This window comes from Asterias amurensis, chromosome 16 (genome assembly GCF_032118995.1).
Source record: "Asterias amurensis chromosome 16, ASM3211899v1".
NCBI classification, from domain to species: domain Eukaryota; kingdom Metazoa; phylum Echinodermata; class Asteroidea; order Forcipulatida; family Asteriidae; genus Asterias; species Asterias amurensis.
In genome coordinates, this window is record NC_092663.1 from 9,760,984 (window position 1) to 9,788,813 (window position 27,830).

The following is a 27,830-nucleotide window of genomic DNA, read 5'->3' on the forward strand; positions in this document are numbered from 1 at the left end:
TTATTTTTATACATGAAAAAATTCAGCAGACATTGAAACAACGTCACTTTCTGTCAGATTTCTTTAATGTGTGAGAATTATCATTGGAAGGAGTATAAGTGTCTCCCTCGGACAGATTTATTTTTAGCATTTAATGGGATTGCTTTTCGTAGACATGAGTGCCAATTAACAAAACATTTCTAGGTAGGATTCCCCTCCAAGACTTGGGGTTAAGTTCTCAGGTGTCGGACGCGGGTCGAAAAATAATGGAAGGTGCTATCAGAGAGGCGGCTCTCGTTTCTTGAAGTTCTCAGTAAAGCTGTTTCCTGTGGAATACACTGTGTAGGTTTTTAAAGGGTTTTTAAAGTATGGTACAATGACTCGCTTAGTATCAACTTATTACTGCTTAAATTTAAATTCATCAGACTATACAGACAGTTGCTATGTCACATGATTTGGGGCAATTTTTTAGCATCTTTTAGCAAAGTCCAGATGAGCAAACCATGGTACCTTTATGCCATAGGCCTACTACACATTCAAAATTGTGTATGGGCATTTGCTGTCTCTTACTTACCTTCGCAAAAGCTTACTCCAAAATCATGTAGCGTAGCAACTATCTTTATAGTCTGAGGAATTCAAATTGAAGCATTAATTTGTGATCAAGCAAGCCAATGTACCAGACTTTATTCAAATCTAACTCGCAAATTGCTTATGGTTTTGTAATGTGAAATGGGCCGTAGTCGATCAAAATACGAATCCCGATTCCCTGCAGCAGCCACGAATTCCTCATGCATACCATGTCAGATCAAGCGGGAGGGTTCTGAGATATATTGCACCCAGGCGAATCTTGCAGAACTCAAGAGGGTGAGACGCTAGCCCCTTGGGGAGGACACCTTCTTGTCTATCTCTGGTTAGACTTAAAGATGCTGATATGCTGACACATCACTTGCTCCTCTTTCTTCATTCTGACCCTCCCTTGTGTGTCCAGAGCAGGTCAGATGCCTCATTAATATGCAATGCCATTTTTTTCTGAAGTGTGATTGGGTGTCGCTAAACAGAAGCATCATGAATATGGAACAGATGTTGGTTGTTGATTTACATGATTTGAAAGAGTGCGGCTGGTTATATTCTCTTTTTCAGCCTCCCTTCCTTTGTCTCTAGAGGATAGATAGATGCCTTATTAAAATCATGTTAAAATGCACTGCCAATTGTTTTCAAGTGGGATGGGGGTCATGTAATGTGCACCATGCATAAACCTGTGAAAGGGGGAGGGGCATGGTTAAATTACATTGTTGAAAGGTGTGTATGGGGCATGTGGTAGAGGGAGGAGCGTTTCAGTTGATTGTTTTTCATGACTGATTATAGATTGAGCTTCAACCTTTAAAGAATGGAGAACACTTGATATGTATGCTGGGTAAAATAAAGTGTGGACCTTTATAATCAATGCCGTCCGGATCCTTGTCCGCATGCTTTAAATATTTGAGCTGTAGATAATTCCACCAGATTAAAGGGGATTTAACTCACCTGTTTCAGTTTCTTACCAATTAGGTTACTGTTAGGTGTGTGGAATTGAGAATGTCTCCATTTGTTAGCTGAGGGGGGTTTGAGTATAAAGATAAATCAACAAATACTGCAACGTAAACCCAAACCGTTACATTATCCCCCTACCCCTCAAGATGTCTAGCGCACATGAATCATGTATCTAACCCTATACCCCCCTACTCCACAAAAACAGCAGACATATTGATTGTATAACCTCTCAGCACATTGGGTAATGATAAAACCCATGGTCGTATGCATCTGTGGGTAGAATCCAACCTTAGACTTGGGGGAAAACTAACGAGTCTGTGATTTGTTTGTAGACCAGGAGGCAGAGAGTCGCAGTGTATTCATTCATTCATTTATACAACATTTATTTCCATATCACAGAAAGACGAAAAATACATATGTGAATGCAGAAAATAGACAATTATATTAAATAAACTAACAAAAGAGGCATACAGCATGGCTACAGTGTATATAAGAAACGAGAAGTGATATGGGGGAAAATTTTGAAAAGCAGAGCTTGAGGAGGGATGCCTTACACTACAGGATAGAAAGACAGACAAACAAGCGGACAACAAAAATACAAAAATGTGCTAAAAAGTAAATAAATAAACGATTGTGTAGAGCAGGGGTTGGTTGAAAGAGAGGGAAAAAAGACCAAGGAGGAAAATATTTAGAGAATGTTTATATTTGATGAGGTGCATGATTTACCCCTGGCTGTGTAGCAACCAGTAATGATAAATATTTCCCCCTACCCCTCTTTTGGGGGGGTTATAAATTTCTGGTTCAGTTTTATTTTTAAAACAATCTTATTTTGGTAACTGCTTTAGTCGTCCTGGATGGGAACAATCGTGAAACTAGGCTGAGGTCGGAATTCGCCACTTTTGGTCGTTCTGTTTTGATCATCATAACATCATGCCTCTCCCTACGTGACACAAACAGAAGAAAGAGTGAAACAAATAATTCCACACTGCGTGGGAAGAGAGAAACAGAATAAAAGAGAAGAGGGGGAGAGAACAGAAATGGACGGGCACAGTAATGGACTGCTGTTTATCAGAGCTAGTTTCTCTCTCTGTGAAGAGGGACGAGAAAGGTGTAAATTAGTGGGTTGCGTCGCCGATCTGGGGCTGGTAAATTGGGGTTGAAAAAGCCGTCCTTTTCTATAACATTTTCTGCTGACACTCCGTCTCCATTTTAGAAATCAGATTATCTGTAGATTTGCGCTTTGTAATTATTTGGAACTCGTTTAGGAGAATTGGTTGAGATATATTACTCAAAAATTTACCTTATTTTTATGAGATGCCTGGCATTTATTGCAGACCTTGAATTATGAACCAGTAGTGTTTGATATTTGGTGTGGTGTCACTGATTACAGTTTTAAATGGAATTTAGATTAAAAGAAGAAATGTCCTTGCTTTCGAAACAAAATTCACGCCACTCTTGCGGGGAAATGGAGATTCGTTGTGAGTTTGTTAACTCAAACTATGATACATCTGCCAAACTTTGACACAAATTCATAAAACTTTTTAAGCGTAGTAGAATTGTGCAAAGCAGAAACAGGTTACCAGGTAAACAACTACAATGTAAAGTATATTGTTGTGACTGGTTTTCCTGCTAGTATTTGCTTTGCAGAAAGAACAAAAATGTGCTTAGCACCATTTTGTTTTGTTATGTAGTTTCCAGAGCATAAATGGGACATTTTCTGACAGGGAAAGCAGTGTGTAGTTCCAGACTATTGAAAATTTTGCGAAACACTCCTTAATTTTAAATAAACTTTTGCACACTTTTTGCTGACCCCTTTTGTGGCATTTTCTGTTGGTTGGTTTCTCATCATGATATAATACTTACTGATACAACTGAGTTTGACACATCCGTTTAACACTCCTGCTACATAGCGTCCTTGGGTTCACCACTAAACCATTCATTCCAGCTTTTTAGTGGCTTACCCACAAAAATAAAAACCTGATTGATACAGCTGGCCGCAGGAATGTGGAATAATCAAAAGAGAAAAATCCTCCAATCTGTTGGTAAATTGTGATGGAGACATGCAGGATGGTACAAAGAGAGAATCCCCGCTGGATCCGACCAACCTTCAGGAGTAAAGTCATTGTTTCCCTGCTGATGGCAGGCTTATCTTGAATTAAGCAAGCTTAGAGTTGGAAGTTTGCTGGACTGGATAAAGTGGTTCAACCTTGGAGGAGAGGTTTGGGGTGTTGGTGGTGAGGGGAGAGGGGAGGGGCTTTTTGATGGACGAGTCAAGAGAAGTCATTTTTGATAAACTGATGTGGTCAGAAGTAATTGTTGGTTGTGGCATGTAGGTATTGCCTCACTTAGAGGAGTGCCTAGTGTCTACTAAAAGACACTGGCCACTATTGGTAATTGTCAAATACCAGTCTTCTCACTTAGTGTATCTCAACATATGCATAAAATAACAAACCTGTGAAAATTTGAGCTCAGTTGGTTGTCGAAGTTGCGAGAAAACTGTGAAAGAAAAAGCACCCTTGTCACCAAAAAGTGTGCTTTCAGTTGTCAGTTTCAGCTTTCAAAATCAAATTTGTGGAAAATTACTTCTTTCTCAAAAACTAAGTCACTTCTGAGGGAGCCGTTTCTCACAATGTTTTATACAATTAACCTCTCCCCATTACTCGTTACCAAGTAAGACTTTGTGCTAATAATTATTTGGAGTAATTACCAATAGTGTCCACTGCCTTTAACTTGTTGAATGACCAGTCAGAGTCCGCCAGCTTTTTCACTGGTCCATATTTAAAGGTTTTCTTTCAACATTGTTATTAGCATGAGCATGTAACTTGATCAACACACCTGTGATATGAAGTGGTTTACTTGTGTAGCAGTGTGACTTCAGGAGTAGAGAAACCAGCTGGAGAGAATTCTGACTGGTTCTCATGTTTTAGAAATGTTAATTTGCAGTATCCAAAACAGAACTTTGTAATGGACTGGGCGAAATCAAGCCACCAGTGATTAAGAATTTAATATTTCATATCTGAATTTTAAAAAGATATGAATTTTTATTTTAAAGCCATTATACACTTTCTGTCCAGAAAAAAAAAAAAAAAAAAGTTCACAGATTTACAAATAATTTACAGGGTTTACATAAGGTAATGGTGAAAGACTTCTCTTGAAATATTGTTCCATGAAATGCTTTACTTTTTGAGAAAACATTAAAACAATATCAATTCTCGTTAGCGAGAATTACGGATTTATTTGAAACACATGTCATGGCACGGCGAAACGCGCGGAAACAAGAGTGGGTTATCCCGTTATTTTCTCCCGACTCCGATGACCGATTGAGCCTAAATTTTCACAGGTTTGTTATTTTATGTATAAGTTGTGATACACAAAGTGTGGGACTGTTTACCGAAAGTGTATAATGGCTTTAAAATAGTTTGGAAATAGTCTTTTTTTTTGGGGGGGGGGGAATCTATGACAGTTTTATAGTCTCAAAATCATGATTTCCGCATACATTAATTTTGATGTAAGTATCCTTGCCGCTGTTATTAGACAGCTGCATTTATCAAGCCATTCTTGCATGTCTGCTCAGATAGTGATAATGCTTTGATGTGAATACGGAATCACCTATCCTTACCGTAGTTAGCGTCAATAGCCAACTAATGATAATATTCTTGACGACACTTCTGAAGGCTAACCACATTGATATCAAAGTCTGTTGCCAGCATTTGTTTGGGGGAAGTTATCACTACCCGTAGAATAGAAGAGTGGGTGACAGTTTGTTGAAAAGGGATTTTGGGATGGGTCGGTGCTGCTTATTCAATTGGCAGTTTGTGGAATGCAAGCTTAGAAAATCAGCAACAAAAAACCTGTTTTGTACGTAGGGTTTTGTACACACTCCGCTCAGAGGTGATTTGTTTGAATTGGTTGTTTGAAGATAACTTACATTAGATCCTGTGTTTTTTAAGGTTTTTTTATGCAAGTCGCCTGACACACAAGGCCTGAAGGCCACTTTAAGGTGTGGGCTACAATTATTTTTTCCAGAGGCCATTGCCACCTACTCCTAGGGCTGAAACAGGGTTACCCCTTTCACAGTCCATACGTATGTAGGCTTGGGTATCTTCAATTCGAAGCCAAGCTGGTAGAGCAGAAAGCACTACCTCCCCAATTTTATGTAGCAAGTGTCACGACCGGGATCCGAACCCACACCCTGCTGATCAAACACCAGTGCTTGAATCCGGTGCTCTTAACCGCTCGGCCATGACACTTGGTTTGAGTTATTTTATTAACTCTACACACAGATCCTTGCCCTTTATTGTTTAGACACGCATCACGTGTCATTCTTTATTTTGCTATATGTAATGGAGCGATGCTCAGAAATTTAATATAGGGGCCCAGTGGATAATTATAGAACACTCGCTTCGGATGCTTTGCTATTTTCAAGTAATCATTTCCTGACTGTTTTTCCTAACTAGGGACATTCGTGTAACGTTGGACAAGGTTGGTGTCTACATTGACTTGTCCACATTGTTGAGAGGGTGTTTTTTTTTTTCAGAAGAAATTTCAGAGTGTGGGTTGGATGATTTTCAGTGACGATATTGTGTTCATTGTAATTCCTGATAACTTTCTGAAGCATTCCCATAAAAGTTTCCCCCTATAATATTTCCCAATGTTACAAGGGTTATTCATCTATCTTGAGGTTTTGAAGTTTTGTTGGAGTGATCCTAGTTTCAGGCCTGTTTGTCAGCGATGACTCTGACCTACGCTACAACTCTCTAAATGCGAAAGAGTAAAAAGGCACTCTTTGAAGAGCCATAGGAGGGACAACTCTTTTTCGAGTGATCTTCCACTCTTTTAGATTGAAGTTTGCATCTTTTGAGTGATTTTTCACCCTGTCCTGGAGTGAAACCCCTCTACAAGAGTGAAATAACCACCACTCTTTTGAAAGAACCATATGAGGGACAACTCAAAATGTAAAGAGTGGTGTTTTTCACTCTTTTACATTTAGAGAGTACACGCCTTGACATAATAAACATCATTCTACATTCTTCATAATACAAGCCTTGGTTGTGTACCCCATGTTTTCCACCATTACCTCTCAAGTATCCTTTCCCCAAGAGGCAAGGACCATGTTAAATGGAGTAGGTTCTCCACCAGAGTTCAAACCTCGTCTGTCATGTTTTAAGCTGACGATCGTTCAGATCTAAAAGTTCACATAAGGTGCACAAACTCGGCAGCACTTTTCAGTTCACTGGTGTAAGAGGTCACAATAAGTTTCCCTGTAGCTCAAAGTGGGACAAGGACAACTGTATTATTCCCCTGGTATTCACAAAATATTTAACCTCTTGCCTATTGTGTAATATTTTCTGGGGGGGGGGGGGGCTAAAATTACCGACCATTCTCCATCTTCAACAGAGGGTGACGTTTGCTTTGAGCTGAAATCTAAAGTTGTGCTGGAGTTAGGGTCAGATTTGGTAACGGGGGTTGTTCCGCTTGAGGGATGTGGTATTCTAATGATTGAATGGGGGGGGGGGGGGGAATAGACTGGGGAGAAGTTCCAGCAGGGAAGAGTTGGAATGTGGAGTGTTTATTTTTAGTGGGTGAGAGTTTTTTGGGTGGCCATTTCAACTCGGGATTTGATCTTTGTGAGGCTGAATTTATTGGTTTGGCTATATATTGTCTTGTTGTTTGAGGGCCAAGCCACTAAAGGTGTCATCTTTATTTGAATGGGAGTGAATGTGCAAATGAAGGAATCTACAGTGCTCTCTGAAGAACATAGAGGAAAGGGGAACTTTTGCGACCCCACTTTGAAAGGATCTTGTGTGAGGGTCACATAAAGGTGTCATCATCATGGGAGTAAATGAAGAAATGGATGAACCTACCAGCCGTCGATTTCACCAAACTCTTCATAACTTAGGATTAATCTTAGAACTTAGGACGAGTTAAGTTCCATCCTAAAGCCCGGTTCATACTTCCTGCGAATGCGAATGCGAAGCGAATTTGACGTGAATTTGACGTCACAACCCTCCTTTCGCAGCGATATTTGCAAGTGAGTTGAGAAGAGTCGATGCTGCAAATTTTTCGTTGCGAATATGTGACGTCAACATTCGTATCGCATTCGCATTTGCAGGAAGAATGAACCGGGCTTCAGTTAAAACGGGATTAATCCTAGCATTTCAGGAAATTGGCTGCTGGCTCTCTCTATAGAGAAAAAAAGAAAACAAGCCTTTGCGGCCCCACTTTGAGAGGATCTGGGGGAGATGAGACTAGACTATTGTTGGTAATTGTCGTAAATATTTACAGGTGCTCCTTAATGCTCAAAATAAACGGAACTGATTAGTGTTCCTTCACAGGTCAGGGTGGCATTGGAAGATGTCTCCAGTAAACTTATTCCAAGCCCGTCTCTATAATTGGTGTCATTATGTAAGTCAATGGCAGTGGGTCTCCATCCAGCCCACTAATTCCGCAATCAGGTCCATTCTGTTCATTGACCCCCATTAACTCCCTCCAAAGAAGACCCTCATCCAGATTTTTAAACCATCTACCGCTAGATCTCTCCATAGAAGACCGCTACAAAGAGGATTTTTCTCTGTAACTTCAAAGTCTCTTTGAAGAGCTCCAGTATTTCTAATTGACTTATGCCCCAAACTATAGGGTGGGGGAGTCCTTTGTCTGGCTCAATTATTGTGATAAATAGTGGGTGTGTAATTGGCATAACAAATCATTATGTGCAGTTGGCGTACTAGTTATTGGTCTGCTTGACAGCATGGAGCCCTAGAGGGTCTACCTTTGCTACAAGGTCTGTGGTCCTGGAGACAATTTGCTCCTTTGCAGATAATTGTCCCTAATTATTAGATCACTAGATGCAGTGGAGGGGGGGGGGATCAAGGAGAAATTGAAGAAGGTACTGTCCTCTGAACAAATGAGACTCAGTGTTGTTTTTGTTGTTTTACAAAACAACAAATAGGTTTTTAATAAGGCAGGATACACTATTTGGTAATTGTCAAAGACCATAGTATCCAAATTTGCTGTGCCCCAACAAAAGCATCAAATAACAAACCTGTGATTGTGAAAAGTTGGGCTTAATTGTTCGTCAAAGTTGCAAGAAAATGATGAAATAAATAAAAGACCATTGTTGCATAGAATTGTATGCTTTCAGATGCCATTCTCAGATTCAAATTTTTGGGTTGAAAAGTTACCCTTACTCTAAATATATTACTTCAGAGAGAGCCGTTTCTAAACAATGTTTTGTAATACCAACAGCTCTGCAGTGCCCTTTACAAAGTAAGATTTTAAGGACCTCAATTTTTGAAGTCATTACCAACGGTGTTACCTCCCTAGCCCCCCAAAATGTATAGGTTTGCATTTTTTTGTATAGGTCCATTCCCCCATCGATCACACCTACACACGTGTTTCCCCTGTAGTCAAAGTCCAATTTGTACCAGAATGTGAAAGTGTCATAAATTTGACATCACACATTCTTGGCAAAAGACTTCAGTTGAAGAGAGGGTCCTTTCTGAAGGATTGAAGTGTGCTCAACTTGCCCAACTCAATTTGAAAAACTCACTTTGCAATGTACTCAGCTTTACATATGATAGCCGATGTGGATGATTTAACTGAATCTTTTTTGGTAGTTGGTCACATTTTAAACATATTGACCCCTTGCATGCACGTTACACGCGGCAACTGTGCCACGCTCACCATTTTGGTTGGCTGTAAGGTTTACATGTAAATGCCGCGCCGCGATGCGGCGTGGGCGCGTCGCCTAAAATGCGCACTCCACTGAATAACACACAGTGATATTGCCCACAGATATGGCGGTTCCAAGATTATTCTGATGATGACGTCAGGTGAATTGGGTCAGTAGGCCTACTCATAACTGAAATCTGCTTAGACTTGAGTCAAGTCTAATAAATAAAAAAATACTGAGTGTACAGTGCTAACACATATAAAGTTAAAACCAAAATTAAACATTCTCATAAATCAATTTACAATTTACAAATTGTAGGGCATCCTATTCACAGTTTCATATGTTTTTCCCATGAAAAAGAAGAAAACGAATCGTAACACACTATTAACACCCAAGTAAAACTTGATTGGCCTCATACTAACACCATGATAACAATTGCATCACAATGGTGTTGTGTTTCACCCATGGTTACTCTTTCAGAGGTTCAGAGGTTCAGAGGTTCCATCCCACTGCTCACTTTAAGTGAGTGGGCATAGACCTCATAATTGGGGACGGTCAGATTGCTTAAGAAAACGTGAACGTACTGGAATTTGCTTCTCTTGGTAAAAAAGAAACCTGGTAAAACAACTTCTTTGGCAAGTTGAGAGGTTCCATCAAACTAGTTCTCATGAGTGAGCAGGCCAACGACCACAAGGAACCGACAGATTGGTCTAAGCAAAAGGTAGAAGACCCTCCTGCTTCGTCCAGGGGTTTTGTTTTGCAGTTCATCTCCAAAATAGATGTAGTTGTGAAATCTCTGTTAAAAGTTCACACTTATATGGTGTGTTCAGCTAAGTGGTTATGGGCACTGGAGTAAAACTCTGAAGTGAAAGTACTGGAATTTTTCTTGGACAAAATACCCCCCAGTAGAACCACCGAGAGGTTCCATCCCACTAGCTCTCAGGAGCGAGCAGACCAACAACCACAAGGAACCGACAGATTGGTCAAAGCAAAAGTGAAAGTGCACAAACAGCAGAACCCTAGGGGTTGCAATGCATGGATGAGATAGATCATTCTGGTGATTCATCAGACTTTGAAAGTTAGAAACAATCAGGGAGATTTGGGGCTTATAGGGTAAACAACATTCCTTGCATTTATACTGCATTAGTTTGTTTGTCTGGGTGGATTTTTGCTGGTTCAGTGGACTTTAACTTATAATAGCAAGAATTTTCATCAATTGTGTTCCTAGAAAGTCACAATAACTATCTGCAATGGATAGTGCTGAAAAAATTATTGAAAAGAAAATTTAACTCTCTACTAAAGAGCTCTGGACTTTTGTAGTCATTCATATATATTTTTTATTAAGCCCTTCGCTGTATGGTTTAATGGAGACTTTAAATGACAAGCTCAATGGGTGACTATTAAAGCACTTTTGTGTAACTAAAGTGGTCGACAAGGCTTTGAAATATTTTGTTGGCAGTGATTTTTAACATTTTGACAAGTAATTTCTCAGATGATTTTTCTTTCCTTATTGTTGGTTTCATTTCACATTGCCATTGGAAAAAACAACACTTTTGTGCAAGACCATTTTTGTTTCCATATTTTGTTTTGGCATAAAGTTGTCTGGCTGGGCATACTAAACATTCCAAGTAACAAAACACAGGCTATATTTTCAGGAATATTGGGTATTTTTCCATTAAAGTAATTTTAGTTAGTGTTTTTATCAGTTGACGGAGTGATTGTACTGTGCTAGGTTTCGTGGCTCTGATTACCATAAGCAAAGAATCTGTGCTTACGGAAGCAGGGAATTCCATGCTTATGTCAAGCGTATTAATCGGGTTAGCCTTGAATTTTGGCTTAAGCGCATGTGTACTCCATGTTACTACTCATTCTTTGCTTACACAGCTAGTACAGAAATTTGGTGGTTGTACAGTAAGTGCAAAGTTCGGTGGTAAGCAGAGCCATGAATTAAGGTTCGATCTGATGAAGCGCCAATGTGTAAAGCATACAACGTATGTATCATGGCTCCATGGTTCAGTCATAGATGTTTGTAGAAGATCTATAGTTCAGGCCAAAGGGACGCAAGTTGCATTCAAATGACCAATCTTTCAACACACAAGCCTATGTAAATAACCACACAGCTTAAAAACCAAACTAACCCCACAGGCAAGGTAGAAGACCCTCCTGCTTCGTCCAGGGGTTTGGTTTTGTGGTATGAAAGAAAGATGGTGTATGGTTTGAATTCATCTTCAAGATAGATGTAGTTGTGAAATCTCTGCTAAAAGTTCACACTTTTTATGGTGTGTTTCGGCCATTGATCTCCATTATACTGACTGGATAGGACATTGCGCTATGCTGCGTGCATAAACACGCGGCCCAATAATGGCGGCGCAATTCCTTCAAACGGGTAAATTAATGTGCACTTGGTCGGGTTTGAGTCTGTCAGTTGAAGTTGTAAATTGAGAATAGAAATGTGGGGAAAACATGACGATCGATAGTTTGAAGTATGAAAAAGTTTCTGAGTGAAATGCAATAAAGCAAACTAACTTTACATTTGTTTCTATCAAATGCCCTATTAGTATTATGATAATGATATTTAAATTTCTAAACAAACACTCGGCCGAGAACCTGTATTGGGATTCAGGTACATGTTTTTTTTTATTCTTTCAGTTCATTGAGAAAATGGCAATAAACCATATAAAGACAAAACAAGAGTCGCTCCTACAATAAACAATTCGAGTAGGAACTAGAGTGAGAACTACATACTCGCTAAAATCGAGGGAAAAGAACAAGAAAGATTAAAACAAAATACAATGTGATAAGTGAGAGTTGACTCCATTAACAAATTTTAACTTTTTATTGTGAAGCTTCTATTCATCATGTTAATTGAAAAACAATCCCAACAGCAAAACTTCCATAACCGTTTAACTATTCCGCCAGAAATAAATATTTTTATTTTGGTCACAAATAACGAAGTCGGCTATTTCCAAGATGACTGATCCTCTCAACGAACTTGTATCGTCTGTACATAATTCGCATATACTTGTCGCTTTCCCGAACCTTTTAATTATTGATGCTATGACAAACATCTGTTGAAATCCGGGCTTCCCGTCCTCGTCGATTCCAGACAACCATCTGTAACGAAGCGAAAACAAAAATAGTATTGCTCGGTAAAAATAACAAATACTTGGCCTATAATAATTATTTTATGAAAGATAGTTTAAATTTCCGGCTTATATTTGTAACGTTAGATATAATAATAATAATATGAATCGCTAAAAAAATGCAAAGGCCTACCTACTTATGGAAAGACAATCCCTTTGCCGACTCAGTTTTCCCTCCTCCAGTGATTGACAGCCGCGCACGACTTCACCATCAGCATTTTTAGTTTATTTGATCCGACTCCAATTGTATTCATCCCCAAATGACAATTAAAAGGACGAAAACTTCTCTCTGCTTGCAGCAACTCCGTTTAAAAGTGTACAGCGCACTTCGTGTGACGAACGGTCTTCACCCGTTTTAAAAAATACGCGCGCGGCCTGCGTTTAGACGCGATGTCCTATCCAGTCAGTATAATGGAGATCAATGGTTTCGGCTGAGTGTAAGAGCACCGGAGTCCAACTCTGGTGTTTCTGATCAGCAGGTTTGAGACCTGGTTGTGGCACTTGTGTCCTTGTGCAAGACACTTTACCAAAAATTGTTTTGTCCTTTGGATGGGACATTAGGCCAGTACTAGGACGTGCTGAAGTGATGGAAGAGAAGGTGTTTGCCTTGGTGTTTCTGGTTGACATAGCAAGCACCCTTGTTCACGTTGCAAGCACCCTTGTTTAAAGCCATTGGACCCTTTCGGTAAACAGTGTTGTCCAAGGCCCACACTTTGTGTACCACAACTTCTATATCAAATAACAAACCTGTGAAAATTTAGGCTCAATCGGTCATCGGAGTCGGGAGAAAACGACGGGAAACCCCACCCTTGTTTCCGCGCGTTTCGCCGTGTCATGACATGTGTTAAAAATAAATCCGTAATTCTCGTTAACGAGAATTTAGATTGTTTTGCTGTTTTCTCAAAAAGTAAAGCATTTCATGGAATAATATTTCAAGAGAAGTCTTTCACCATTGCCTTCTGTAAACCCTGTAAGTTATTTGTAAATCTGTGAACTTTTATTTTTTTTTCTGAACCGAAAGGGTCCAATGGCTTTAAAGATTTCCTCAGACTTGTGCGCTACAGGGATTAAGCTCACTTATGAGGCATTATTGGTTTCACTATCAGAAACCTGTAACAATTATTATAATAACACAAAAAAATGCAGTTGGAAAATAAAGCTGTAACTACAACACACAAACATATTGATTATAAAGATTACAAAATAAAAAGTTGTTGAGGCCCCTAAACTTCTATTTGATGTAATGAACAAAGCTTGTTTCCACCCAAAAATGAAAGAATTTGAAATGTTTGTCCTGGAAAGAAATGACATAGGTGAATAAGATATATTAGACATGAAGTGTTTGATTGTTGGGAGTACAATAGGGCCAATTATTTTCCCTTTGAGAAAAGTGCAAATTCCATTCTAAACAAAACATGCATTCCATATCAGACACAATCAATTCCCGTTTTGAGAGATCGCTGCAATAAAAATAAAAAAATCTTTGGATGTCACAGAAATAAATGAGAAATCTGAGTAAGTTCTGTCATTTTAATGGCTGGGATGTCCAACCCATAAACTAATGCATTCTTCCATGGTCAACTTGCTTCCCTCTGTGTGTACTTCTTGTCTTCCTCAGTCTCAGCCCACACACAGATTCAGTAGTTGTCCTGAGAGCTTCGGGTAATCATAGAGCAAGCTTTTCCTGTTCCAGATCCCTGTCTCTTGCTAATCCGCATTCCAGTGTCAATGCATGGCATCTCCTTGACTGAAAAAAGGGATTAAGATTTGTGTTGGTATACTATGCCCAATATGTGGTAGTCGGATGTGGATCCAGGGTCAGTCACAAAGTACTTTTTGTCCAGTAACAAGAGGCCGTAAGCTTAAAATTTGCTCCTGCCAATAGAAAAAAAAAAGGCATTTCTGTTACGTTTTTGGTGCTAGAATTAACTCATAGACATGCTTTCTTATTTCTGTGCAGATTTTAATCTTTTGTTATTGACTTGAAAACACAATTACTTCTTCGCTGTGCTTAGCATGTATTGTGCTCTAACTTGCAGCTCTACGAAAGTGGGCCCTGGTGTCTGTTGACAAATAATATAAACCTGAAGTTTTTTGGATTGGGGAAAAAAAAAAATCAAAAAAATCAAATGGGTTGTGTACTCTAAAGTGTGTTCTTTACTACTCGGTCAACTTAAATATGCTTTAGGAACCATTTCTTCACACACATAAAGCGCTAATGTAAACAATATTTCTTCAACACTTTTTGTTGAACTCTTCCTGTACTGCGGTTTTCCTTTTTACGCTAATGCGGTCACTTAATACCACTAGCTAAACAATTTCCACCTCTGATATTTCCCCTTCTATTCTTTAGCGGAGATTTATTATGCACAATAGATCCTTTCCATTGAATAGAGTGGAGGAACCTCTTTTAACACGTGTGCAATTGTTCCGCCTGTGCATAGAAGACTCTGTGTGCATTGCCTCCTCCCCCCCCAAAAAAAAAAAAAAAATTAGGGGCTTTTGTCCAACGGTAATTCCCCTCCAACGATGAGATTAACATTCCAACGTTCCGGAAAGAAAACATTATGGATGTGGAGGGGGTTACACGGATTTCCTCAAACCCGTCCTGCCATGATAGGACTTGCTTACGTGACTTTTGGCCTGTAATTTAAATTGTTTCTGAACAGTTGTCATTTTGGTGATGGGATGTTTTAAACAAAATTCAAGCCATTTTATGAGGCCTCTGCTGCAACACCTCCAACTCTTGGGATAGAGCGCAAAGGGCTACAGACATAGGGCATGCCTTATGCTTCATGGAGGCAACAGAGGCTATTTGCTTGTTGTGAGTTAACTTATGAATAATGTCTTGGACAATGACCCAATTAGTTACAGGTGAACACTCAAATTTGATTTCCTAAATAAGGCTCTGGTCTTATGGAAATCAGCTTCAAAGTGGCCCCTAACATCGCAGCCATAGGAGCAAGGGTTTGGCAGATTCTAGATTGTGGCTTCTTTGTGAAACTGTCAAAAGGGTGCTATCTTGGAACAGTTGAACCGGTCACACCTTACTGACATAGGCCATACCGCAATTGAAGGCTTCGGCAGTGGGTTTGGCAAAATCGCTGAAAAAGCCACTTTAAAAAAGAACTACTGCCTAGCGGCTATAGCTGAACTCGCTTGATTCGGACAACACGATTAGATTGTAGTGCTTGACAAACGCTGTTGATCTGCCGGATGATAGAATCTGGCAAGGTGAATCAACTGATGACACAGTCCAGTGGTTCCACTGGTTCTTAATATAGAATGACTAATATTGGAAGGCTCATTGGACAAAATCCACAGGTCTTTATAATCCAAGTCCTTTTTAAAGGGCTGACTACCTGCCCTCTGTTTATCAGAACCCATTGGCACGTTTCCAGGTCAAGCCGTAGGCCTATGTACAATCAGGCCTGTATGCTTCGTTTTTGAAAGGGCAAGGGTGCCAAAGCATTTTCTCCTGAGGTAAAGGGCACCCTATGAGGAAATATTGTACATTTCTCTGGAGCATTACAAGGACAGGGCCCAATTTCATAGAGCTGCTTAGCACACAAATTTGCTTAGCGTAGAATTTCATCATTGATAAAAACAGGACTACCAACCAAATTTCCATTTGTTGCATATTGCTTGTTACATATATTCAGCTGTTATTTGCTGATCCTGAAAATCACATGGAAATTTTGTTGGTAATCCTGTTTTTATGAAGGCAACAATTTCATGCTAAGCAAATTTGTGTGCTTAGCAGCTCTATGACATTGGGCCCAGGGGGCATCGAGGCAATCGCCTTCATTGCTTGCGTGAAGTATCAAGCCTGTATTTTGTAGATATGGTCCAAGCTCATTCATGGTCTTGAGGCTGCCCTATGGACTGACTTAGTAGAAGGAAATCTAGGGGCCTTTGCCAGAACTCGGCGTGGGCTCCCGCTTCTGGCTTTGGCTCCAGCCTTAGCTCTGGCTTTGGCTAGGGCTTGGGCTTCGTTCAAACTTTTGGAGCAGTGTGCATTTTGCACGGTGCGTAGCCTGAAGTCGGAGACAGAGCCTAAGGCGAGGTTTTTTGAAGAAGCCCCTGGAAGTAAGAAGCTCTGTATTTGGTGACCACTGAGTAGTCTTTATGAGGATTAAACAGTACCAGAACCGGGGACCAACCTCGTTGATCTGTTTGGGATGGAAATTAGCAGGGCACCTGTCAAAATCAATACAGTACATGTTTTTTTGGCTGGTAACCTGTTTCTGCTGAGGATCTTTTTTTTTCTTCTTTTGGTGCTAGGGAATCTTCTGTGCTAAGAAGCTTTAGTAAACTGGGCCCATGGGCTCAATCTCACAAAGAGCGGAGATTGATTTTAACTCACCATCACTCTTAACAGCTAAGCAAACTGTGATGTTGCAACTCAAAACATTGATGGTCATATTGACAACCCATCTTAAGATCAATCTTTGTACATTGCGAGCGAGGGTGTTTTTCTTGCAAATTTGATCACCAATTGAGCCTAAATGTTCACAGGTTTGTTATTTTATGCATAAAATGTTGGGATACACCAAGTGAGAATACTGGTCTTTAACAATTACCAAATGTGTCGTGCCTTTAAAACCCATTTAGAAATGACAAAAGAGCATCACTTCTGCACTGAATACGCTGATGAAGAGAGGCATATTTGCAGGTAGCTCACCGCGGCTTAGCCCAGAAACCCCCTCAAACTGTGGGTGTCAGCATAAGGGCTTTGGGTTGTATAACAGGGGATAATGAGCAGCTTAGGCACCAGGGTGAGAAGTTATTTATCAAACACCAGGGGACCCCAAGTCAGGAATAATTTATAAGGGTGTGTATATGTAGGTTAGCCCATTTGTCCCAATTGGGTTTATAGTGGAACGGAAAGTGCACTGGTGGGACAAGTTTTTTAAAAGCGTAAAAAGCCGCAGCGCATTCCTCTGGTGTCCAGTTACGGTATAAATTATCACTTTGATAAACTGATGTAATTTGATGACGTCTTGAACTTTTGAAGAGGTTTGTAGTATGACCAAAAACATGGAGCAAGGGTAGTGTTTCTTTTTCATACAAAATGTGCTGTGCCAAATTGAGGCAAGGGGGAGAGCAGTCTGGTGTCTTTTTCTTGTACTTGTGAAAGTATTTGAGTATTTTTATTTTGTACACTGACTAAATGGGCACTGGGTGAAGAGAAAATACTTTCAAGGACATAGACTTTTTTGTATTAAATTAATATATGGAAACTTCTTATTTGATTGCCATCACCTAAAGTAAATCTTGGTTGTGCTATTTTTGGAGTCTGTGTATTCCTTGCTCTATGGTGAATTACAGTTTTCTGTGCATTATACAGGCGTATAGTTAATGAGGCACATTATTGTTTTTAACATGGTTTAAAGACACTGGACACTGTTGGTAACTGTCAAAGACGAGCCTTCACAGTATGTGTATCTCAACATATGCATAAAATAACAAACCTGTGAAAATTTGAGCTCAATCGGTCATCAAACTTGCAAGATAATAATGAAATAAAGAAACACCCCTGTCACACGAAGTTGTGTGCGTTTAGATGGTCGATTTCGAGCCCTCAAGTTCTAAATCTGAGGTCCCAAATTCAAATTTGTGGAAAATTACTTCTTTCTCAAAAACTATGGCACTTCAGAGGGAGCCGTTTCTCACAGTGTTTAATACCATCAACAGCTCCCCATTACTCGTCACCAAGAAAGGTTTTATGCTAACAATTATTTTGAGTAATTACCAATAGTGTCCACTGCCTTTACCCATTTATAGCTCCATGGTTTAACCATGGAGGTAGTGGGTTTACCATGGTCTAACCATGGAGGTGAACACAGTGAAGGGTCTGCAGGAGCATGGTTTGTCATCATTCTGCAACTTTAAGGCCAGGTAGAGTAGAAAACTAGTTTCTTCAAGTGTCCCAAATGTGTAATTTGAAGGTGCCTGACCTTACTGCTGTGGTAAGTTGTTGTCAGCTGGAAGGGTGAGGTATTCTTGCTGTCCCCATAAAAGTCCAATATAAACACCGAGCTGTGGGAAATGGTGATGGTGGCATAGTGAATCCATTCTAGTGGGGGACATAAACAACTTTCTAGGCAACTCCCATTCCTGATATCATTTAGAAAAGGCCACCCAAAAGTTGAGGCGGATGATGATTTACAAAACACACTGCAGATGATCTTGGTTACAAAAAACCACCAAATACCCATGATACGTGGCCCATTTTGGGCAAATCTGCCAGCCCACATAGTCCTAAACCCTCTGAAGTCCTTTCTTGAGGCCAGATTTATCTTTCCTAGTCAAAACATTTGGGACAGCATGCTGATAAATGTGTAGGGGGTACCAATAATAAGTTGAGGTTTCTGATCTTAAAGGAACACGTTGCCTTGGATCGGTCGAGTTGGTCTTTGAAAAGCGTTTTTTTGACCGTTTATTATAAAATGCATATGGTTAGAAAGATGATGTAAAAGTAGAATACAATGATCTACACAAATATGCCTCGAAATTGCGTGGTTTTCTTTTTACCTCGTCCAATAACACGGTCGGCCATTTATGGGAGTCAAAATTTTGACCCCCATAAATGGCCGACCGTGATAGTTCACGACGTAAAAAGAAAACCGTGCAATTTTGAGAGATACTTGTGTGGATCATTATATTCTACTTTCAAAACATCTTTCTAACCATATACATTTCATAACAAACGGTTTCAAACGCTTTTTATAGACCAACTCGTCCGATCCAAGGCAACGTGTTCCTTTAATGGCAGGGTCATACAAATGTACTTTGGTCATGACATCAAAAAGAAATTGCCTAATTTTGTTCCAATGTAGTTCCAGTGTAGGCACTTACATATTGTAGGGATGATAATAGTAGTAAGCATCCTTTGAAGTCATTTTATCTGACACGCCCCTGTTGAATATAAATCAATAAAAGTATGAAGAAAAAAATATAAATAAATAAATGAGTCTCCAAAGATTGCCTGCTGGCGACTTTTGTAACTTTCTCTGATAGCTGTTTGAATGCTGCTCTAACAAGTGGTCACTGTATTTAACAGGATATGAAGCACAGAACTTTCTCTCGAACACTTGTTAGTTTTACCATTGAGATGGTTTTATTTTCTAACTTTTTTAGATTTTAAAAACCTAACAAAAAGTTAGAAGGTCTTGAAAAAGCACAGGTATTTGAATCTTTGTTCCATTAATTATCCTTGCACTGTGGTTCAATGTTACCCAGGCAACATGGATTTTCTCTTTTGATAACCTGAGTTTGGGACAAGAGAATGAGATCAATCAGTGACACCAGGGCTGGCATGGGGGTCATCCTACAGGGCAGAAAGGGACTTTGGAATCCAAGCTAAAAGAGATGGGGATTAGAAGGAGATTTAGGGCCAATGATTGTGCCTTGAGGCACTTGGTACCTGGGAAATTCCTGAGCCAGGGAACAGTTGCAGCTACTGGGTCAGGGTAGGATGTTTTGGGGAGGGGCTGAATGGCTGAAAAGTACACTGTGCCTGCTGTGGTATTTTGGTATTTGTACTAAAGTGACTGTGGGTGTGTAAAGAAAAAGTGGAAAGTTTTGTTGTGGTTTTGATGGTTTGATCAGAACCGGAAGGAGTGATTCTGTTCTTTATATTGAAGGAAAATATCTGTGTGGCTTAGTGATTTCTTTTTTTGTATGCTTGAGCTTTTAATACTTGCCCGAGAAATGAAATCAACTTCACTGCCATTTCCCTCACCTATTGTGGACCCTGGTTCGAATCCCACCATAGATCAAAGCCTACCTGATTAAGTGGATAATGTTGAGGTAGTTTTATGTGAAATAATAATATTCTGTTGTGTGTCCACTACACTTCAAAATGCCTGCATAGACCCATAAGAGCTGAGAATACCACAAATGGCATTTTAGAAAAGCATTATACATGATGTGACATTAACACCACGCCTGTAGGCTATTAAGCTACTGACTCGCATCTGACCAGCTTCCCAGCCAACCAAAGCTCTCACTCCAAACCCTCCCTGATATAGTTTCACTTTAATAAAAAACTCATAAACAAAACTGACACCTCCGAAAGCCTGCATATACCATCACCGGAGGGGCCAAGAAAAAAAACAGAAAAAAAAAACAGTGTGAAAGGATTTGCATGACGATTCTAAACACCTTCCCTGACTCGGACAGACATAAATGACACGCAAATAGCTCACAGTGAATATCAGGCTTCCGCAATGACTTGTGAAATACCTGAGCAGTATTGGATGAAAATGACGGGTATTGATGCTGTAGCATTTACACAATTAGTCAAGTTTCTTTTTTTATAGAAGTGTGAAACAATTCTAAGTATGTGTGAATGGTTCATTTCTGGGGTGTTTAGGTTCAGTGGTAACTTGTCATTGTCAGTCGTGTATTCAGGTCTCGGGTTATGTGAGTACTTCATTTTGCGGAGAGTAAGTTTGCAAACTCTTCTCTGAGAATACAATCGGTTTAGCGTTGTGAGGAAGTACGAAAGCGAATCAAATTTCCAATGCGTTAAATTAGGGGAAAACATCGAGTCAAAATCGGTGAATTCCCTTTTTACATTGTACTTCCAAAGCATTTGCGAGGGATCTCTCTGTTATGTCCATTAGGTTTCTGCTGTGGTGTATGATTTATGATAAATGAACACCGAAGTCTTTGCACTCTTGATATTAAATTGGTATTTGGCTGTGTGAAATCATCAAACTAGGGCAAGGATATATTTAAAATTATTATACAAGACCTGCTTTTTTAAAAGAATTTGTAGGAGTGGTTGGTGAGAGTATGGATGTCGAATTAATTGTACATGGCCCAGTTTCATGGCGGTGCTTACAGCCGATTTCTGCACCCTATAAAGCGTGTGATTGTATTGGTTATAAGCGCAGGGCTCCGCGATAAGCTCAGCGTCATGAAATCAAACCTGATGGTCTGCATCAGGATTCAAGCTGGAATGCGGGAAAAAAACGGTGTCAATATTTTTCGTGAGTTTTAAAAAGCATCCAGAATACTCCCAAAGAATACTGTAGTCATAAAAATGAATGATAATAGAGGAGGACCAAATTGAAAACATGGTGTTCCAGAAACACCCACACCCCTATTCCTAACACCATTCTCTACATGAGTCATCTTACACAGCAGTTTTCCTCTCGCACATGCTTTAAAAAATGGAGGTAGGTAAAAGAAAGACGTGCCTTCAATTCTCCTCACATGCACATTTCCCTGTCTTTACGCTGCAAAGTCATCCTTTAACCAAGCCACAATGCCTCATGCTGGTTTTTATGGCGTTCTGGCGGTGGGGACGATAAAATCATGTCATCTTACACAGTGGTTTTCCTATCTCACATGCTTTCAAAAAACACCACCAGTAAAAGAGAGGCGCTTTCAATTCTCCCGACATGCACATTTCCCTGTCTTTACACTACAAAGTCTTCCTTTAACCAAGCCACAATGCGTCATGCTGGTTTCGATGGTGTTCTGGCGGTTGGGACGATGAAATCGTGTCCAGCTTGGTGTGAAAATGTGGTCTTCGTATTGAATTCTGCTTCCTTGGTCTTGTTTACTGCTGGTTCTATTAAAGCGTCATCGTAGATTTGGTTTTTGCTATTCCATACTGCTGATTTTTAGGCAAAATTATCAAGACATATACAATAAAAGTGTCCTGTCTAGTTGTTTAGAAAACAGCAAGAGTATAATGAGCGTGACATTTCTGTATTGTAGCAATAATAAATTCACAAAATCATAAATCTTTCATAAATAACAAGATAGAAATATCACCCAGAAACATAATTCCTGGTTTCCAAAATTCCAATGTAATATGAGTAGCTGAGGAATAACCCACATGTACACTTTGAAACAAATTTGTTACTGGTAACTTCATTGAAACAAATCTAATAAGGCACTCATCTTCTTGGCAGATTGGTTAACTTCACCTTTTCAGCAATCAGATATACAGAGTTAAAAAACTTTGACTGGTTTCACCATTCTATCGTGCAGCTTGACTTTAAAGCTGTAAATTCCATTCACTGTATAAGATAAGAGACTCTATACAAGAAACCACATTTTTCTCACCGAGACGCAACCATGATTTCATCTTCCACTCTCCCATAATACAATCAAGCCCAGCGTGCGGCTGGTGCGGTTTTCAATCTTGGTGGTAAGACTATACGACAGTCTTGGACCGGTTCCCAGCAGTGAGTAATTTGCTCCGGTTTATAGTGGGAACCAGTTTGGCAATATAGTGGGGTCAACAACCTGGTTTCTTAGGTTTCATGCCCCAGGAGTCTTGAGGCTGATTATGCAGCATCCATCGCCATGGTTACTCTGACTAGGTAAATTTGACTAACCTTACATCAAAGCAGTGATTGCAGGTGATACTTTGGTTGTGAGGGTGCTTCAATACAGGAGGGTTTATACCTCCTTTGGTTGCAACACCATTTGTATTTATTTAGTTTTTATAACTGTATTTATTTACTCGTGTGACAGTTATAAAGACACCCCACAGAGTTTTCTTACTTTTTCTTTAAAGGCAGTGGACACTATTGGTAATTGTCAAAGACAAGTCTTCACAGTTGGTGTATCTCAACATATGTATAAAATAACAAACCTGTGAAAATTTAAGCTCAGTCGATCATCGAACTTGCGAGATGATAATGAAAGAAAAAACACCCTTGTCACACGAAGTTGTTCCAATTAGATGGTTGATTTCGAGACCTCAAGTTCTAAATCTGAGGTCTCGTAATCAAATTCATGGAAAATTACTTTTTTTCTCAAAAACTATGGCACTTCAGAGGGAGCCGATGTTTTATACCATCAACCTCTCCCCATTACTCGTCACCAAGAAAGGTTTTATGCTAATAGTTATTTTGAGTAGTTACCAATAGTGTCCACTGCCTTTAAATGTACTATTTTCTTTCACTTGTAAACGTATTACTTACCTTACTTTTTATCCTTCCGCCAATTCAGTTTATCTTAAAAACATTTATTTATGAAAATCAACCTGTTTTACACTTGCGCCCTTGTATGCTTCACGTTCACTTTTCACTCACTTTCAAATTCCATTCACGAGAGACCACACCACATAACGGACTCTGTTCTCTCATATTTTCCAGAATAAATCATTGTGAATGGCAAAGCTATTCTCCTCAGTATCCCTTCTTATCGACTCAATGGACCGATCCGGCCTGTCAATCAAACTGTGCGCGTTCACCCATTTTGACCAATCACAGCAATGATTGTGGTCGGACAAACTCGGTCATGCGTGCGTGTTAATTTGGCACGCGCGGCAGAATCGTGCAGAATGTCATTGGGAGTGCTCGTACACGTGTCTTGCTCACGTGCGCGGTGGGCGGAGCTTAGTGGAAAGCCGGAACGGTCCATTAACATCCTGGTCACACTTGTAACCAATAATCCTGTACTTTTGTTGTTTACATGTGGAAATGTAACAAACAAACTTGATGATACACTTGTAGTGTTACTACGATATTTGTTACTGGTAAACAAAATATCATGTACAGGTACTCGCTTAATGTAAAAGAGTGAAAGGGCACTCTTTGAAGAGCCATATGAGGGACAACTCTTTTTCGAGCGGTCTTCCACTCTTTTAGATTGAAGTTTGCATCTTTTTTGAGTGATTTTTCACTCTGTCCTGGATTGAAACCCCTCTAAAAGAGTGAAACAACCACCACTTCTTTTGAAGAGCCATATGAGGGACAGCTCGAAATGTAGAGAGTGGTGTTTTCACTCTTTTACATTTAGAGAGTATAGTTTAAACAAAATACGAGAAAGTCTGGTTTCTTTTTCACAAGTTGCAAAAAAAAAAAAAAAAAAAAAAAAAGAGGCAAACATTAAGGTATAACTTGAGGTACCTCTATAGATGGAAGCTTTAGGATCAAACAAGGTGTGCTTATCTTTCCATACAACCGAAACATTACAAACATTGATTGTTAAAACTGCTCCACTATTAAAACTTTTCTACTACTTTTTATCATTTTTTTCGTCATATTTTTGTATGCAATGCACCGCTAATAATTGTTTTGAAAATGGTCACAAATCTCCAATGATTGTTGTTAATTTGCTTTGAAACTATGGACGCAGGTTCATCCCCATTTATCTTGGCTCACTCAACTGGGTCAAATTAAATTTGTTTTCTTTTGTCTGTGAAACATTCATAATTTTTTTTGTTATATTATGACCATTCTTTGGAACTCAACGCCGCAATCACTTTTGCTGCCGAAGTATTCAAGTAATATGAAAAGTTAATTCAATTTCTTCTTGGAATTGTTTTCAAAAATCAATCTCTTAAAGGAAGCTGTAACTATTGTGCTTACTTACCATTCAGTTATTTGGTTTGCCGTTATTACATGTATTCAATTATGATGAACAAATCAGAACCAAAGTCAGAATTTGATTTAAATGGACCATGCATGAATGGTTGTTGATCAATTTAACGATCTTGTTTTTTTCTCCCTTTGTTTATTTTCTGCAGTTATGGAAAAATAATTTCAACCAAGGCAATAATGGATAAACAAACAAACAGATGTAAAGGTGAGTTCTTTATTATTTTGTCTTTTTTTATGTAATCATTTTTACTTACTTTTGCAGAAGAGGAAGAGATTGAGAAATGAAACTGCTGGAACACCAATTTTTATATATATGCTATTTGATCTTGTTGTAGATTTGATTTGGATATGAACAGATACTTGTAAAAAGATTTGACCTTTTTGCAAAAGGCAGTGGACACTATTGGTAATTACTCAAAATAATTGTTAGCATAAAACCTTACTTGGTAACGGGTAGTGGGGAGAGGTTGATAGTATAAAACATTGTGAGAAACGGCTCCCTCTGAAGTGACGTAGTTTTCGAGAAAGAAGTCATTTTCCACGAATTTGATTTGGAGACCTCAAGTTTAGAATTTGAGGTCTTGAAATCAAGCATCTGATAGCACACAACTTCGGGTGACAAGGGTGTTTTTTTCCTTTCATAGTTATCTCGCAACTCCGATGACAAATCGAGCTCAAATTTTCACAGGTTTGTTATTTTATGCATATGTTGAGATACACAAAGTGAGAAGACTGGTCTTTGACAATTACCAGTAGTGTCCAGTGTCTTTAAAACTAGAACACACATTTTATCATAGTTTTTTTTTTAGGGATTTATGTTATTTGGTTTCACTTCATCTGACAGAAAATAAATAATATAAGAGCCATTATTTTGACGTTTAATCTATTTTTTATTGACTGACTGTCTGGCGAGGCATCATTACTAAGCTAGATATCAACTGTGAAGCTTTCTGCATGTATCAAGTGATAAACTTCAAGGAAAACTGACTTGGTAAATGTTTAAATAATTTGAGGTTGAACAAAGACAATTTTGGGTTGAGCGTGATTTGAACCAAACGCCCTCCAAGTTAACATGCTGGCGCTCAACAAACTTTGGCTGTCGATATATTTATTGGAAATAATGTATCCTTCCCCCCAAAAAACAAAACCAAAACACACAAAACACCCTAAAAACTTGTTCACGCTACTCTATTCCCAAGGCCCAGGGCCAGCCTTTTCACACTATTGTCCCTTTACCCCCGGTCTGCCCCGGTAAATGGGCATACCCCCAGGAATAGCTACCCCTGCTCTGGAGTAGGGGTAAGCTGTTAAACCCCAGGGTATTCTTGAAACGTGCAACCGAAACCTCGCAAAATAGGAACACAGTTTGAAAGTGCACTGGGGTAGCTGTGGGGTAAAGAAGTCCTGGGGGCTCACCACCGGGGCTGTATTCCGAGAGGGTGAGAGACACAATGTGAAAAAGACTAAACAAATAACAACTGATAGGTTTGCATAGCCGTACAGTGAGGGAACAAAGATATTGAGAGTACACTCTTCTGAAACGGGGAAATCCCACAAAAGTTTTGAATTGGAACTTGAACCCGGAAATTAAAACAAAAATTGTCGCTGGTCGAGCAGGAACTACATCACAACTCAATCCAGTAAATCGTCTCCGTCAAAAAAGTTGTGTGACTTCCATAAAATTCTGAATTTGGGGAGGGATTTTCAACTGTATTAAACCTGAGCTTTGTTTTCTGTTTTTGATTAAGCACTTGCAATCTGTAATCCTGTTTTTATAAAAAAGGTACAGTTGTCAGATTTTGAGAAGAGCTTTAGATTGAATGAGTCGCTGTAACTTAACTTTTTGTTACTTTTTGTTTTGACAACTAGGCTACGGTTTTGTAGATTTTGACTCTGCATCAGCAGCTCAGAAAGCCGTGGTTGCGCTACAAAGTCAAGGAATACTCGCACAAATGGCCAAGGTAAGCAAGCTTCTCACATCTCTGGACCCAATTTCATAGAGCTGCTTAAACACATGAATAAGCTAAGCACAGCAAAATTATGCTTACCAGATTAAGGTTACCAGCCAAAACACCATGTCACATTAACAATAACTAGTATCTTGCTCTTTACTGCTAAGCAGTGGATTTTTTTAAGCAGTATTTTCTGCTTCAGCAGCTCTATGCAATTGCTGGGCAAAGGTTTCGTTGAAGTTACATTTTCAAGAAACCTCAAGTGTAAATTTGATCTTGTTATTAAGTAGTGCCCCTTGTTTTGAATGACCTTCATTTGTCTGCAACTAAAACCCCTCTTTAGTGTCTATTAAGCTTGGGCGATATCGATTTATTTTATTCACGATATATCGCCAACATTATATATACATCACGTTTAAATCTTCTCAAGAAAACGCCAATGCATCTATTGCAAGACTTGAGAAATGCATCCAAGAGATTCGACGTTGGACACAACAAAACTTCCTGAAGTTAAATGATGATAAGACAGAGTTCCTTTTATTTGGGTCACTTCAACAGTTAACTAAGGTTTCAGTGCCATACATCTCCATCGGTGATGCTCGGATAGCTCCCTCGCTGAAAGCTCAGAACTTAGGGGTTATTTTTGATTCATCGATGACACTTCAGCCACACATCAACAACATTGTTCGTTTATCATCATATCACATCAGGAATATAGGTAAGATTTGCAAGTACTTGGACAAAAGTGCCACTGAAAAGGTCATTCACGCATTTGTTACTTCTCATCTTGACAACGGCAATGCTCTTCTCTACAGTCTTCCTAACAACCAGATTTCCCGACTTCAACGGCTCCAAAATACTGCTGCCCGCATTGTGACACTGTCTAGAAAATCCTGTTCTATCACCCCCATTCTGAAACAACTACACTGGCTCCCTATCTCTCAACGAATCATCTTCAAGCTGATGCTCATTGTCCACAAAGCTCTAAATGGCAAGGCTCCCCACTATATTTCTGAACTGCTTCAAGTTTACACTCCATCCAGGAATCTTCGATCAAGTTCCATGCTTCTCCTCATTGAACCCAAGTCTCGACACTCATGGGGTGACAGGTCTTTTTCTGTAGCCGCGCCACGCATCTGGAACTCTCTACCACTTAATCTTCGATCTTGTCTTTGTACCACAAAATTCAAGTCTC

General features: G+C 39.4%; 1 protein-coding gene across 3 annotated transcripts in view; it reads left to right on the top strand.

The window, feature by feature from the left end:
- The window catches only part of LOC139948638 (RNA-binding motif, single-stranded-interacting protein 1-like), a 236,093-nt gene that overhangs the window by 174,005 nt on the left and 34,258 nt on the right, over positions 1 to 27,830 (top strand). For all 3 annotated transcript variants that reach the window (XM_071946840.1, XM_071946841.1, XM_071946842.1), the window contains 2 exons: positions 24,830 to 24,888; positions 26,553 to 26,644. In XM_071946840.1, the coding sequence (XP_071802941.1) occupies positions 24,830 to 24,888; positions 26,553 to 26,644 (151 nt within the window). The remainder of the gene's footprint in view (positions 1 to 24,829; positions 24,889 to 26,552; positions 26,645 to 27,830) is intronic.